The sequence below is a fragment of the Nanorana parkeri genome, unplaced genomic scaffold (assembly GCF_000935625.1).
Source record: "Nanorana parkeri isolate BGI_ZX_2015 unplaced genomic scaffold, ASM93562v1 scaffold1248, whole genome shotgun sequence".
Lineage (NCBI taxonomy): Eukaryota > Metazoa > Chordata > Amphibia > Anura > Dicroglossidae > Nanorana > Nanorana parkeri.
Genome location: NW_017307516.1, coordinates 460,402 through 475,143, shown reverse-complemented (window position 1 = coordinate 475,143; position 14,742 = coordinate 460,402). Strand labels below are relative to the sequence as shown.

The 14,742-nt window shown below is 48.2% G+C and overlaps 1 protein-coding gene across 1 annotated transcript in view; it reads right to left on the bottom strand.

Annotated features, from left to right (window-relative positions):
- Positions 1–216: 216 nt before the first annotated feature.
- Positions 217–14,742, bottom strand: part of PDIA4 (protein disulfide isomerase family A member 4) — a gene marked incomplete at its 5' end in the record, with an annotated part of 106,898 nt that continues 92,372 nt past the window's right edge. The window contains 2 exons of the mRNA XM_018568805.1: positions 217–296; positions 10,914–10,918. Coding sequence (XP_018424307.1) covers positions 217–296; positions 10,914–10,918 — 85 coding nt within the window. The remainder of the gene's footprint in view (positions 297–10,913; positions 10,919–14,742) is intronic.

Below are 14,742 nucleotides of genomic sequence, written 5' to 3'. Positions count from 1 at the left end.
TCATGCAAAAAGCAGTGTTGAATGGTTCCCAGACTGTAGGCTCAGGATGTGGGAGTAAAGAGTTCTCTGGAAAAATCTCGTCTAAGCTGTATTCAGAATCAGACACAGGTATTTCAAGCAATGAGGCAGTCCCAGTGAAGACTCCTGCAGGTTCAGGATCCAAACAAACCTTCATAAAGTCCGGACAAAGCCAGCATTGTCCAACAAGGCCTGTGGTTAATGTTCTTTCAGTAGGAGATCATCCGAGTATCCCTCTATAGCAATGCCTTGTGAGCATAACAAGGCTAGCACCGGAGCTAGGATCTTGGTGAACAGAATGGGTGCAGAAAACTGAACAAAAGAAGGGCAACAAACTGCTACTGTTGTGTGCCCACAGGAAAAGGCAGGAAGTGTTGATGTTCTGGAAAAAGAGACCTGCAAGCACTTCCAGGAAACACATTCCACTTGAGGAACAGCAATAACTCTTTGACCTAGGAGGTCTGGCACGGCAACATGGAGATCTGTTAGTCTGTGCAGAGAGGTTGGCAGTTTGGACAACAGCCAGTGCGGTGGAGGCAGAGATTGAAACTCTAGCTAGTAGCTTCTAGCCACCACATCTTGCTGCAAAGGCTAACAGGGGGTCTCCTGAATGTGATGTGGACTTGTAGGCAGGCTTGTGAAGACTTGGATGCCCAGGATCACATGGCTAAACTAGGTGCCAGGTTTCGGCCTTGATTTTAGAGGAGGCCTGGGAAGAACTAAAAGGATTTCAGAGGCAGAATGAGAGTAATTTTAACCCAACACCTCTTTTTCTTTTTTATTCGTTTATCTGAACAAGTAGAATATACACGTACTGCATGAAATAATACAGAGAGACATATCACACAATTACACCGTTTACATTCTTGGAGTATTCTAAGAGCTCTGGTTTCCGCATAGAGTCCGTACCTTAAGATCTGGCCCCGATACCCAATATGACAGGTAACTGTGATAATAACAGCAAGATTGGACAGTAAAGTATGTCACGTGGCCGTATCAGGTATATAAAGTAAAGGTGAGTTTGTGTGAACAGCAACAGTGCCGAACCAATTCTTGGTATCTTTGCAAGCATCGTTATAAGAAATATGCAAGAGAAATAGAGAAAAGACAGGGAAGGGCGGAGTCATAGAGGTGCAGTATTCCCTTTCGGAAACAAGATTGTAGTTGTAGAAGAGGACATAAGGAAGGGAGGAGAGGTACCTAGACCACTGCCCCCCCCCCCCCCCCGAGAGAGATCCCTATGGTCTGCTATAGGGAGGCGGCAAGGTATCCTTCACTAAGTCCCTCTAGGTAAGGAGACTATGGGGGGATGGAAGCGGCCAGGGAAGTAAGTGCTCACGCGTCTCTGGACAGGAGAGCTGCGTAGCTATCGGAGTGTTGCTTCTCTGTGTTTCTGAGGTTCCGTGGGTGGCCGTTAGGTCTTCCATGGCATATACTTCTCGCACTTTGGACAGCCATACTGCGATCGATGGGGGGTGAGATTGCTTCCACATCAGAGGGATAGATGCTCTGGCTGCGTCCAACAGATGGCGTGTGAGCGAGTGCCTGTAAGTGGTAAGTGGGGTCGCTGATATGTGTAAGAGGCATGCCGCCAGATTGTTGGTCAGATCCGCCATGGTCAGGTCCTGGACAATGGACAGCACCTGGTCCCAGAAGGGCCTCAACGCTCCGCATGACCAAAATGTATGCAACATTGTACCCGCAGCTGAGCCACAGCGCCAGCACCTGTCGGATATGAGGGGTCTCATTTTATGCAAGAACCAAGGAACCCTGTACCAATGGGACAATATTTTGTAAGCGAGTTCCTGCACTTTGCTGGCCATAGAGGATTTGAATGACATGGTGAGGATGGTGTGGGTCTGTTCTGTGAAGACCATCCCTAATTCTTTCTCCCACCGTTTTACAAAGGACGGGACCGTATCAGTAGGAGGTGTGTTTATCAAGTTATAAATGGTGGAAATGGCATGCCGTGAGGGTAGGGAGCCTGTGCACATCACTTCGTATACCGTGAGGTGTCTGTCCAACTCCTGGGGATTTGGGATTGCCCTAAGAAAGTGCCGAAGCTGCATGGCGCTCCAGGGGTCAAGTGGGTGGTCAATTAGGTGTTGTAGGGCTTGATTAGTCAGCCAGTCAGAGTTAGCTCGGAAGTCCGTTACTCTATATTTGTCCGCTGTGACAAGGCGTGCGAGTCGAGCATTTTCCGCAGCTGGGGTGAAGTCAGGATCCCCCATGACAGGTGTCAATGGTGAGGGAGCAGGGGCCAGCGTCGTGTTGCGCAGTACCGTGTGAGCGGTGCGAATGGTGGAGGCGATCAACGGATGTTCCCGAACCGTGGACGGTAGTGGGGAGGAAAGCCACGGTAGCCCTTCTATTGGGAGCCGGTGTGTGGCCCTCTCGATTGAGACCCATATCTTGTGATCGCGGTGGACGTGCCAGTCCAGGATCCTGTTAAGGTGTACCGCTTTATAGTAAGAGTGGAAGTCAGGCAATCCTACCCCTCCCCTGCCCTGTGGAAGGCTTAGGGGTTTCCTACTCAGTCTCGGATGGGATCCAGCCCAAACAAAAAGGACATTACCGCCCTCTGAAGGCGCTGAAAAAAGCTGGGTGGGAGATAGATCGGTAGGGGCTGAAACAGGTACAGAACCTGGGGGAATACGTTCATCTTGATGGCTGCACATCTACCAAACCACGAGAGGAGTGCAGACCATTGTTTGAGATCTGTGAGGAGTTCTGTGAGCAATGGGGCAAAGTTGGCCGAGTATAGGTCGTGAACATCTGCAGTGATTTTGGTCCCCAAGTATTTGAGGTGATCGTTAACCCACATAAACGGAAAGTCTGCTCTAAGGTGTGAAAGTATCTGGGTCGGTAGAGTAATATTCAAAGCTGAGGATTTCGAGACATTCACTTTAAAATCAGAGAGCTTCTCGTATTCGTCTAGAGCCCATAGAAGGTGAGGAGTGGAGCCCATCGGGTCCGCAAGGAAAAAAATTAAGTCGTCCGCGTATGCCGGTGTGCGAAAGCCCTGTATATTGGATGATTTCCGAACCGTGCCCAGGACCGGTTCCAGAATAAGAGCGAAGATTAGGGTCGAGAACGGGCAGCCCTGTCGGGTGCTATTAGATAGTAAGAAATCTGTCCATCTTGTTTCATTCACCCGTACGGCCGCAGATGGTGACGAATAGAGGGCAGATATCCATTTAAGCATATTGGTACCCAGACCCATATGTTGCAAAACTGCTTGCATAAATCCCCAACTGACCCTATAAAACGCTTTCTCAGCGTCTGTGGAAAGCAGTACTAAAAAAAGGTGCCCTACGCGAGTTAGCTAGGTGAATGACATTTAGGACCCTGGATGTGTTGTCCCTCGCTTCTCTAGCCGGGATAAAGCCCACTTGGTCTTGATGGATAAGTTGGGGCATATAGGGGAACAACCGGTTAGCTATGATTGTAGAGAAAAATTTTAGGTCTACGTTCAGCAACGCAATCGGGCGATAGTTGCCACAGATCATGGGGTCACGGTCCCCCGTAGGTATAAGGGTGATCCATGCTCGTTAACAGGTCATTAGGGATCGGGGAGTCTTGCAAGATTGAATTATATGCCGCGAGGAAGGGAGTAGAGAGTTGGGAATTAAATAGCTTGTAATAAGCGGCCGTGAAACCGTCGGGGCCCGGGGCTTTTCCTGGTTTAGTGGCTTTAATCGCGAGTTCTAGTTCCGACAATGAAATAGGGCCTCCATCAAGTCCCTGTCCTTGTGAGATAGAACAGGCATATCAGAACTACCAACATATGATCGGTCCTCAGGGGTGGGAATGGTATGAGCCTGTCCCGTCCCTGGGGGATGCAAGTTATAGAGACTACCATAGAAGGCCCTAAATTCTTCCACTATCTCTGCAGAAGATGTCACGGTCTATCCAGTACGTGTCACAATTTGGGAGAGTCCTGCCTCGCGCACCCCTCAGAGCCCTTGCTAGCATCCTCCAGGGTTTGTTAGAAAACTCGTAGAACATTCTTCTACCATTCAGCATGCGTCTTTTGACTTTAGTGAACAGTTCGTTTATTTCCACTCTGACCGCCCGGAGCTCAGCCTGACCTGCAAGGGCCAATGACCGATTTATGTGCGGATAATAGAGAACGGAGACGGCTAAACAGGTGCGCTAGGCGTTTTGCCCCCTCACGTTTCTTGCGGGCCCCATGTTTCACGAGAATGCCTCTAACGACACACTTGTGGGCCTTCCAGGTGACCAGAGGTAAGGGGGAGGAGGGAATGTTGCTAGAAAAGAAGGACAGTTCAGCCTCCAGTTCAGTCGTGACTTGGATATCTTGCAGGAACGATTCGTTTAGACGCCACATATAGAAAGGAGAAACGGGTGCTGTCAAGGATAGAGACATGTGTATGGGGGCATGGTCAGATAGAATAATATTGTCAATTGCAGCCGAGCGCACGTGGGGGAGTACCTTACATCTGCTCGGCGAGGTGCCGAACGAAAGCCATAGCCTCCACTCCGCCCGAGCCAATCCGCGCCCGTGACCCATGACCACTGTACATGAAGGAGTCATACCCCCCACCAGCGTGATATGGACCCCCTCAGGGTAACATCAGTATATGCAATAAAACAACTTGAAATCATACAAACCTAGCCACTAAAAACAGCAACCCAGGCTACTGTGAAACTGCACAAATCATTGACAAGAAAATACAGTTTAAAGGGTAACGTGTAAACCCGCTGCCTCATCGTGTGCAACCCTCGCAACGTGCAGGAGGGGTAAACGAAATACCTGAAAGTGCGTGAGGCTTGGTCATGGTATGTCATGGTAGAGTGGCAGTTCTCTGAGCCAGAATACGCTGCCGTTAGCAACAGACCTCAAGGTTCAGTACACGTACGGCGTCTGCTCCTGGAAGGGCGAGCTGCTCGTCGGCTACGGGGAGCCGCGTCCACGGTACCTGTAGGAAAGTCCAGCCAGTCCGGGAGGTCAATCGGAGCTACTTCTAGCCAGCGGAAAAGGTCAGGCACTTGAGATGGAGAATGAAGTGCAAAGGTGCGATCCTGGTGTTGTATGAGAACGTGGAACGGGTGCCCCCATCTGTATGTGACTCCTGCGGTCCAGAGCACATCTAGCAGTGGTTTCAGCATTCTGTGCATCCTCAGAGTGTCACGGGAAAGGTCTGGCATGACCTTAATAGCAGCTCCATCAAAGTCAAGGGAACCTTTAATCCATGCTTTCCTCATAATCTCCTCCTTGATTGCAAAGAAGTGGACTCTGCAAAGCACGTCCCTGGGTACATCCGAGGCCGGTTGGACTCTGTGCACACGGTCGAGTTCCAGGCGTTCACCTGGTGGCTTGTCAGTATACATATTGAGTATGACTGAGGATGTGCACTACTATAATGTATAATGGGTGTTCCTGTCTGTAGGTTTTAAAAAGACTGAAGTGACCAGCGTCCCATTGTCATTGGTCAGGAACACATCAAGAAATGAGATATATGTTTTTGAAATTTCTGGGTTGAAAATAATGCCCCGGAAAGATGTTTAGGCAAGCCATGAACCTTCAAAAACGGTGGTACTGCCTTCCCATATGACCAAAATATCCATGTGCCTCATCTATGTTTTCATGTGTGCAGTACAGTTCTGAAGGGTATATATGCAACTTTTTAAGGTAGCCCACAAAAAAAGTTTGCAAACGCTGGTGCTGTGGAGCTACACATGGCAGTACCACGGATGTGAGCGAACAGCTGATTCTAACACATGAAAAAATTGTTCTCCAAGACAAAGACATAAATGCTTGGTCGCTCTTAGACCTATTCAGACACCCTTCATTTTGTTATGTTGCAGCCTGATACTACCGTTGTTTCAATTCTTTTAATTTCTCAATAATAAACAAACACTCAGTACCCCATAATGACAAATTGAAAACAGAATTTTAGATGTTTGCAAATGTATAAAAAAGGAAAAACTGAAATATCACATTGGCATATGTATTCAGACCCTTTACTCCGTACCTTTTTTGCCGCACCTTTGTCAGTAATTACAGCCTCCAGTCCTTTTGGGTATGTCTGTAAAAAGTCAAGGCAACTAGACTTGCTGTATTTTTCTTGAAGACGTTTGACTGGTCATCCAACTAGCTTTCTCAATTCAGAATGACTTGTACAAAAATTATCTGGGAATAAATATGGTGAATGTTGCTCCAATACACATAATCTGTTAATTGCAACTAGGTGTTTATTGCATTCCATAATTGGAGCTAGGAGGGTGTTCTTAACCTGCCCAGAGAGAGGTATTAAAACAGCATTGTATGTGGGGGACTGGATGTCTTCAAAAAGGAGTGACCTTTTTCCTTTAGGTATAGGTATACTGCTGAATTCTGACCAAAGGGTTTGGCTCTTCTATGCTATGCCATATGCTGGTGTAGCTGCTGCTTTGTTTTACCGACATACAATTCTGAGCACTCCTCACTGCACTGGACTGCATAGACAATGTTGTTAATCTTGTGTTTTGACATTGGGTCTTTTGGGTGAACCAGTTGTCTCGGTGTATTGCTTGGTTTAAAGCAGACAGGGATGTGATGCTTCTTTACAAAACCCTAATCGGGGTATAAAAACCCTTCTGAGTAACAACTTTTTGGGTATTGGAAGGGTCAGTATTAATATCCGCTTTACTAACAGACCATATTAGGAGACAAGACTAGCACAAGGATGTAATATCAGTTGGTCAGTATATTCGCACTTCCCTTATCTTGTGGTACTTTGCATCTATCCAGATTTCCTGTTCTCATTGAATGACCAAACTGCCAGTTCTATGACTCATGACTTGCTTCTATGTTTCAATGTAGTATATAAACCCTGCCTGTGAAACAATAAATCAAACATGTTTAGACAATCTATAGTGTTTGAATGTGTTCCCGGATCCGTCCTAACGAATCTTCCTGTGAAGTCCGGTTAAGGAGTTGATGAACCCTTTCAGATGGTGGCAGCGGTGGCATCTAGTGATCATCTAGGGTAAGTGAACGGTGTCTTTTATTTTACTGACATATTTAAAATACCTTAGCTCTGGCGAAAAACCAGATCCTTTAGGAGAATTGTTGGGGTGGGAACTGTTGTCCTTGTCCCCCACCTGCCTTTGGATTACCATTTTGTACTGTGCTTCCGTTTGTTGCTGACCCGGCTTGGAGTTTGACTCTGAAGTCAACAGTTCCAAAGGGTAGTCCAGATGAAGCAGTTTGTTGCTGACCCAGCCTGGTTTCTGATGCCGAGTTCCCATTTCCTTTGGTACTACGCAATTCTAGTTACTGGCTACTGACCCGGGCCGACACTATACTGTCAATAGTTCCTTTCATCGTTATTGTATTGCTGGTCCTGCTCTGCCTACGCTTCGCTCATCAGGTCCCTGCTTTTTCCAGCTACGAGATTCCGATCTGTCTCTCCACCTGACATTGGGATAACAAGACTACCGGTCAGGAAATGGAGTGACAGGTGGGACTTCCTGGCGTGCCTAACAGTATACTTGGGCCAATATGGATCTTAACAAGCTGGTGCACACAGTCTCTCTTCAAGGGCAATTTCTGGGTGAGCATGCCAACCAGATGAAGTCCTTAGAGGGAAAACTTGCGACTACCAACTCTATGTTATCTGCATTGTCAACTACACAGGGATCGGCTCTTGAAGCACCTAGTATTTTAGGGGCTATGGCCAGAGACCCTGTTACTATGCCGGAGTCTCCTGCTACTCCAGCCCCTAAGATTCTACTCCCAGAAAAATATGATGGTAATCCTTCTGGCTTTCTCAACCACTGCCAGTAACATTTTAGAAACCAACCTTCTGTCTTTGCTACTTCACATGCCAAAGTTACCTTCTAATATCATTGCTTAAAGGTAAAGCATTGTCATGGGTCTCGCCATTTCTGGAGAAGGATTCACCTCTGCTGGCAGATTACCACAATTTCATTGAAACCTTCCAAAGAATATTTGACACTCCTGGTAGTATCTGCTGGAGAGGCCAATATCCTTGATCTGCGCCAAGTGCCACGCTCTGTAGCATCCAAAGACATAGAATTCCGTACATTAGCTGCAGAGACCTCCTAGGATAATAGCAGCCTCGAGGCCTCCTTTCGTAGGGGCCTGACTGATCACTTAAAGGATGAGATCACCTTCAGCGAGGTTCCTGAGAGTCTGGAGGATTTAAATCAACCAATGTATTTTAGTACACACCCATTATGCTGAAAAGGTAGCACCACAGGCAATATTATCCTTGCAAATCTGTTTACAAACGACCCTTTCGGGAACTATCTGCTCCCGTCACCCCCCCTCCAGTCTCTCCTGAGGAGGAACCCATGGAGCTGTGCATTTGTTGGATACTGAACGTGCCAAGCGTAGGACTCATGGCCTCTGCTTGTACTGCGGCAAGCAGGGGCTTTTCTTGCATTTATGTCCTGTCTGGCTGAAAAACTTTCAAGCTTAATGGGTGATCCAGGAGCCCATTAGGCCATGTAATTCTGAAATCTCCTCAGGAAAGACCATTAGAGGATATCTCTGTACTTTGGTCAGGGTTGAGGGAAAGCTGAATGGAGCAGTCTCCCAGTGCTGCTGAAAAACACCTACAGCATGATACTGCCACCACCATGCTTCACTGTTGGGATGGTATTGGGCAGGTGATTAGCGTGCCTGGTTTCCTCCTGACATAATGTTTAGAATTAAGGCCAAATAGTTCAATCTCGGTGTAACGATAATTCGGGATTCGAACTACAGCTATGTGCCATTCGTATCCAGTGGTGATCGCTCAGAACAAACACCAGGCAGGCTGTATGTAAGTTCAAACAGGAATCACACACACTTTTACACACAACAGTTTGAACGGCCCGCCCAACCGACCACCTTCCTATTGGTCAATTGTAAAGTATCCTCTAGTCCTCACTTAGGTCCTCTTGACCATGCAAATGAGGACTTGAAACAGGGTCAGCAGGGATTGGTCCGATAGCTTGAATGTGAGGGCTGATATTTATAATGACTGTGAGGGCTGATATTTATAATGACACAGAGAGGTCCCAGGAATTAAAGTATTCCAAGGACCATGACAATACTCCCCCCTGGGAAACAGTTCAACAGCCACAGTGGGACCCCGAATGGGTCAACTCGAGAATGTTGGAAAAGTAGCCTTAAGGTTCCAGGTCCGTCTGCCGGGATAACCCATCCGCATTCCCGTTTTGAGGTCCTGGCTGATATTGTATGGTGAAATTGTATGGTTGCAAAGCCAGGCTCCACCTTGGTAATCGGCCGTTCTCTCCCGCCACACGGTTTAGCCATATCAAGGGATTGTGGTCCGTCATGACGGTAAAAGAGTGACCATACACGTAGGACTGCAATTTCTTTAAAGCCCAGACTAAGACCAAACACTCTTTTTCCACGGCAGCGTATCCAACTTCACGGGGTAACAACTTGCGGCTGAGATACGCCACCGGGTGCCCTTTCTCGTCGTTGCCAACTTGACTTAGTTTGGCTCCCAGTCCGAACATGGAGGCGTCCGTATGGACAACAAAGCATTTGTTAGGATCGGGTGCCGCCAGTATTGGAGCTTGCGCTGGGGAGTTTTTTTAACTGATGAAACGCTGTTTCACACTCCGGGGACCACAGGTCTTTGTTCTGGGAAGCGGCCAGTTTAGGACGGCCTCGATTTTTGCAGGTTCCGGCCTCTGCTTCCGACATCCCACTCTATGTCCCAGATATTGGACCTCGGACATCCCGATATTACATTTGTCTGGCTTCAGTGTCAGGTCTGCGGCTCGAATCCTATCTAGCACTATTCCCAGGTGTCTGAGATGCTCCTCCCATGTATGGCTATAGATTGCGATGTCGTCAAGATATGCGCATGCAAAATCTTGCAGACCACCGAGGAGTTTATCTATCATCCGCTGGAAGGTAGCCGGAGCATTCTTCATCCCGAATGGCATTACCCGAAACTGGTAAAGGCCGAACGGGGTGATGACGGCCGACTTTGGAATTGCTTCCACTTCCAAGGGAATCTGCCATTAGCCCTTACATAAGTCAATAGTCATCAGATAGTGTCCCTGAGCTATTTTGTCCAACAATTCGTCCACTCGGGGCATAGGGTAGGCGTCTGTCACAGTACAGTCATTCAGTCGCCTATTGTCCACACAATGTGCCATCCCGTTTTGGGACTAATACTACAGGGGAAGCCCAGGGGCTTGCTGATGGCTCGATCACCCATAACGCGAGCATCTCCCCAATCTCTGCTCTCATCCCTTCTTGCACGGCTCCGGGAATCCTATAGGCTGGTTGTCTCAGGGGCTTCTGCCCAGGGATCTCTACCTTGTGCACAGCTATGCGAGTATACCCTGGGAGTGCTGAGAACATCTCCTGCCGGTCCTGGCGAAATTCCCTGACCTGTTCTCGTTCTTGGGATCCTAACCTATCTCCTAGCCGAATATCTTCCACCCCCCCAGAATGGTTACTGATTTCGGGAAGCTCCAGCATCGGTAGGTATTCAGAGTCCCCGGTGGCAGGAGCACATATGGCGACTACTGCCTCAGCCCTCTCGTGGTAGGCCTTTATCATATTGATGTGGAACACCCTCTTCATTTTTGTGTCTGCACAGCTGGCGACCACGGAGGTGGTATCGCACAGCTGTTTTACCACCTGATAGGGGCCCTGCCAGGAAGCCTATAATTTATTTTGCTTCAGGGGTTTTAGTACCAGGACTTTTTCCGACACAAAAGGTGCGATTCCGCGCAGATCGATCGTACCAAACCTTCTGCTGACTCTGGGCCGATTGCATATTCTCATGGACTAGATCGGTGAGTTCCTGCAGTCGCTCCCTGAGTTCCAAGACATAACTAAGGATGGGGAGGCCTTCCTGATCCTCTACCCCCTCCCACTGGGCCCTCACTAAGTCTAAGGGTCCCCTAACACTTCGCCCATACAACAGCTCAAATGGGGAAAACCCCGTGGACTCTTGGGGTACCTCTATAGGCGAACGGTAGATGGGGGAAGATATTTCTCCCAATCCTTCCTACTCTCCACTCCGTCAGCTCGGCTGTGAACTAGGTTCCCTGATCTGACAATATCTCCTGGGGAAACCCTACCCTAGTGTATACCCGCAGTAAGGTATCTGTTACCGTATCAGCCTGGATATTGGATAGGGGAATGGTCTCTGGGTAGCGGGTGGCGTAATCCAAGAATATCGTCTTTCCTACTCTCTGACAGGTCTCACAGGTCCGACAGTATTCTCGCACCTCAGCATGTAACCTGGGGCAGAAGAAAGCACGAGACAACCGACTCCGGGTCTTAGCTATCCCTAAATGTCTGGCCAAGGGGATGTCGTGAGCCAGCCGCAATATCTCCCGTCTGTATTTCTTGGGTACGACTAGCTGTTTGTGGGGACCCTGTCGCTTCCCGGTGCCCACCCCCTCACTGCAATGATAAAGAAACCCCCCCTCCCACTCTATTCTGTCTTCCCCCAACCCCCCTGGATCCTTGCCCGCCCTGTCCCAATAACCAGCTAAAGTAGGGTCACTCTGGGTCTCTTGCCTAACGTCGGAGGGAGAATCCCAGGACACGGGGTTGTCAAGTCGGGGTAACGTAGGAGGATTTACCTGGGTCCCCATAGGAGTGGAGTTGCCTTGAAGTTGGCTCTGTCGTCGGGTGTTCACGGCCATGGCGGTCTCTGGGGCATATGAGGAAGTTAAACGCCCCAAATCGTTCCCCAAAAGTACTTCCGCGGGTAACTCACGTAATAACCCCACTTGCACTTGTCGCTCCCCTGAGCCCCAATCCAAGAGGACTCGGGCAGTGGATAAAACGTAGCACCTTGCCCCCTGCTACCCTTACTGCAACAGTCTGGCCAGTCCGGGCCGACTGGGGAATCATGCGAGGCTGAGTGAGGGTAAATCGTAGCCCCGGAATCGCAGAGTCCCTGGGCCTGCTGCTCATTAACCCCTTACTGCCTGACGATGGTGCTGCCGATTATCTCCGGGAGCAACTTGGACGGGATCAGCCTCAAAAAGTTTGCCGCACTCTTCCTGAACATCGAGGGTTGGGCTCGTTCTGAAAGCAATGAGCCGCTGGTCTGGATGGATGAGCAGTCTCACAGTACCTCGTGGATCGGGTAGGGCAATATCGCTGCAGATGACCGGTTTGGTTACAGGTATAGCACTTAGGTCCGGTAGGAGGGTTTGGTCGGGCTGAGGATCTAGAGGCAGACCACTGAGGTACTGCAGTTGGGTTAGAGGCAGATAAACTGGGCCGAGGTAGTGGATAGCGCTCGCTTTCGCCTGACCTCCGGGAGTCCAGACATTCATCGGCCAAAGAAGCTGCTTGCTGTACAGTCCGTGGTCGCTTATCTCGCACCCAATCCCGTACTACCAGAGGGGTGTGGTCGAAGAACTGTTCTAAGAGTACCAGCTGGGTGATGTCTTCTATGGTATGAGCGTGGCTTCCCTGAAACCAGCCCTTAAGGTTCCGCTGCAGACGATGTGCCCACTCCACATATATTATGTTGGTTTGTTTCCGGGATTCTCGAAACTTAATCCGGCTGGATTCGGGTGTAATGGCAAATCGGGCTAGCAGAGCTTCTTTTCATAACCAGTCATAATCCTTAGTGTCCTCGATGGCCCGATACGCATCTGCCGCTTTGCCAGTTAAATTACTCGCCAGTAAGGCGACCCAATCTTGGTACAGTACTTTGTGTCTGGCATAGTCTCTCAAAGTCCTGTAGGAACGTTTAAATTTCCTCCTCTCCTTCCTTAAATAGTGAACGCCCGAAAGGGCAACTTACGGAAAGGCGCTGTATCTTTAGGTGTTGTCTCTGAATGCCGTATTTCCGCCATTCCCCACTCATGTTGCCGCTCTAGTTCTCTCATCGCTCATCCTGCAGCTGGATGTCTCTAATGGCATTCTGTATGGTGGTCTCTGATGGGTTGGCACCATATAATAGCAACCGCTCTCGAACTCGTTGCTGAAACAAGTCTTCAACTGACTGGGGTCCATCATCACCATCCCTCTGATCCATCTTGGCTAGCTCACCGATCAGGGTGGCCTTGTTCTTTGTCCCAGCAGTCCCTCCTTGGCTCTCAAGTAGGTCTTTCAGCGTGTCATTCCCCGTGGTGGTTTGGAGTGTCCCAGTAATGGGAGAGCAGATCCCGCCGCTTGCCATTGGATGCACACACACACTTTTATACACAACAGTCTGAACGCCCCACCCAACTGACCACCTTCTTATTGGTCAATTGTAAAGTATCCTCTAGTCCTCACTTAGGTCCTCTTGGCCATGCAAATGCGGACTTGAAAACAGGGTCAGCAGGGATTGGTCCGATAGCTTGAATGGGAGGGCTGATATGTATAATGACACAGAGACGTCCCAGGAAATAAAGTATTCCAAGGACCATGACACTCGGTTTCATCAGGGCAGAGATGCTTGCTCCTCACAGTCAGCATCCTTCAGGTGCTTTTTTGCAAACTCCAAGCAGGCTTTCGTGTGCCAAGCACACAGAAGCACCGCTGTAAATATAAGTTCATGAGCAGTGCAAGGGGCTGTATTGCAAAGTCAGTGCCTGATACAATGGGCCGGAATTTGAGGGGATCTAGTCCTTTATGACCTTTGGTAACCCATAAATCAATAAGGGGAGGACAAGTTAGCAACAGGTTTACGCATTGTTTCTCTCGTTACCCGTGTAGAACTGTTACAGTTTAGCTCCCCTTTGTCCGCTGGCTTAATGATTATGGAGTTATCATTCTGTAAAGATTCCAGTGCTATAAAGTCCGCCATAGACATATTTGTAGTGATTTACAGTTTATATGAGGTAATGGTTTATACCTTTACAAATTTATAGATTTAATCGTATTTATATGCACCATTTGCATTCTTTGCACAAATTGGACCAAAAGAGGTCTGTTTATTTATATTTATGCACACTTTGCGGTTATTGTCTAACCAATATCCTTTAGATTAGACCCATTTAACTAGTTACTATCTGGACCCATAGCGCTGCATATTTATTATTATTCACAAGCTGGACCAGGTGTGTCTATAGTGCAGCAGCTGTAAAAAATATCTAATAATTCTCTAGGACTACCCATAAGCGCAGATTTGACATTATGATCTAATGTAAACAGTGAGCAGGCACACTATCCAGCCTGCTATTGGCTATTTCAACTCGAAATAGCCAATGCCTGCTGTCAACAAGCAGAAGAGCGGAAATGAGAGAGAAAGTTCTCTCTCAGGTCTGCTCCTCTGCTCAATGGCAGCGAGCGGGTGCAATGGCTAGCCTGCTATTGGCTTTTGCAATTTGAAATAGCGAATAGCAGGCTGGCTATTGCTCCTGCCCACTGCCTGTTTACATTCAGCTGCCGGCTGCGGAATCTAGCAGACAGCCTGCAGCAAGATGTAAATAAATAGAGAATTTTCATTAGCAACTAAATACATTTAAATGCTGATTACATTTTTTAGTGTGCACACATCTATGAAACAACCAGCAAAACATATTGGAGGACATATGTCCTTGATTTTGTTTTGCTGGTTGCTTGAATGCCGGATAATGGGGAGTGTACTTTATTCCTGATTCTACTGATGTCCCTTCATGAAAGATTAGGAAATATATTTATCAAAATACATATATTATAAACCACAATATGTGCAGGGAAATTAATACAGTTGAATTGTTGTATTCCTGTGTGCTACTACATTGGTCAGAGGATCAAATAGCTTGATGTACTTCTCA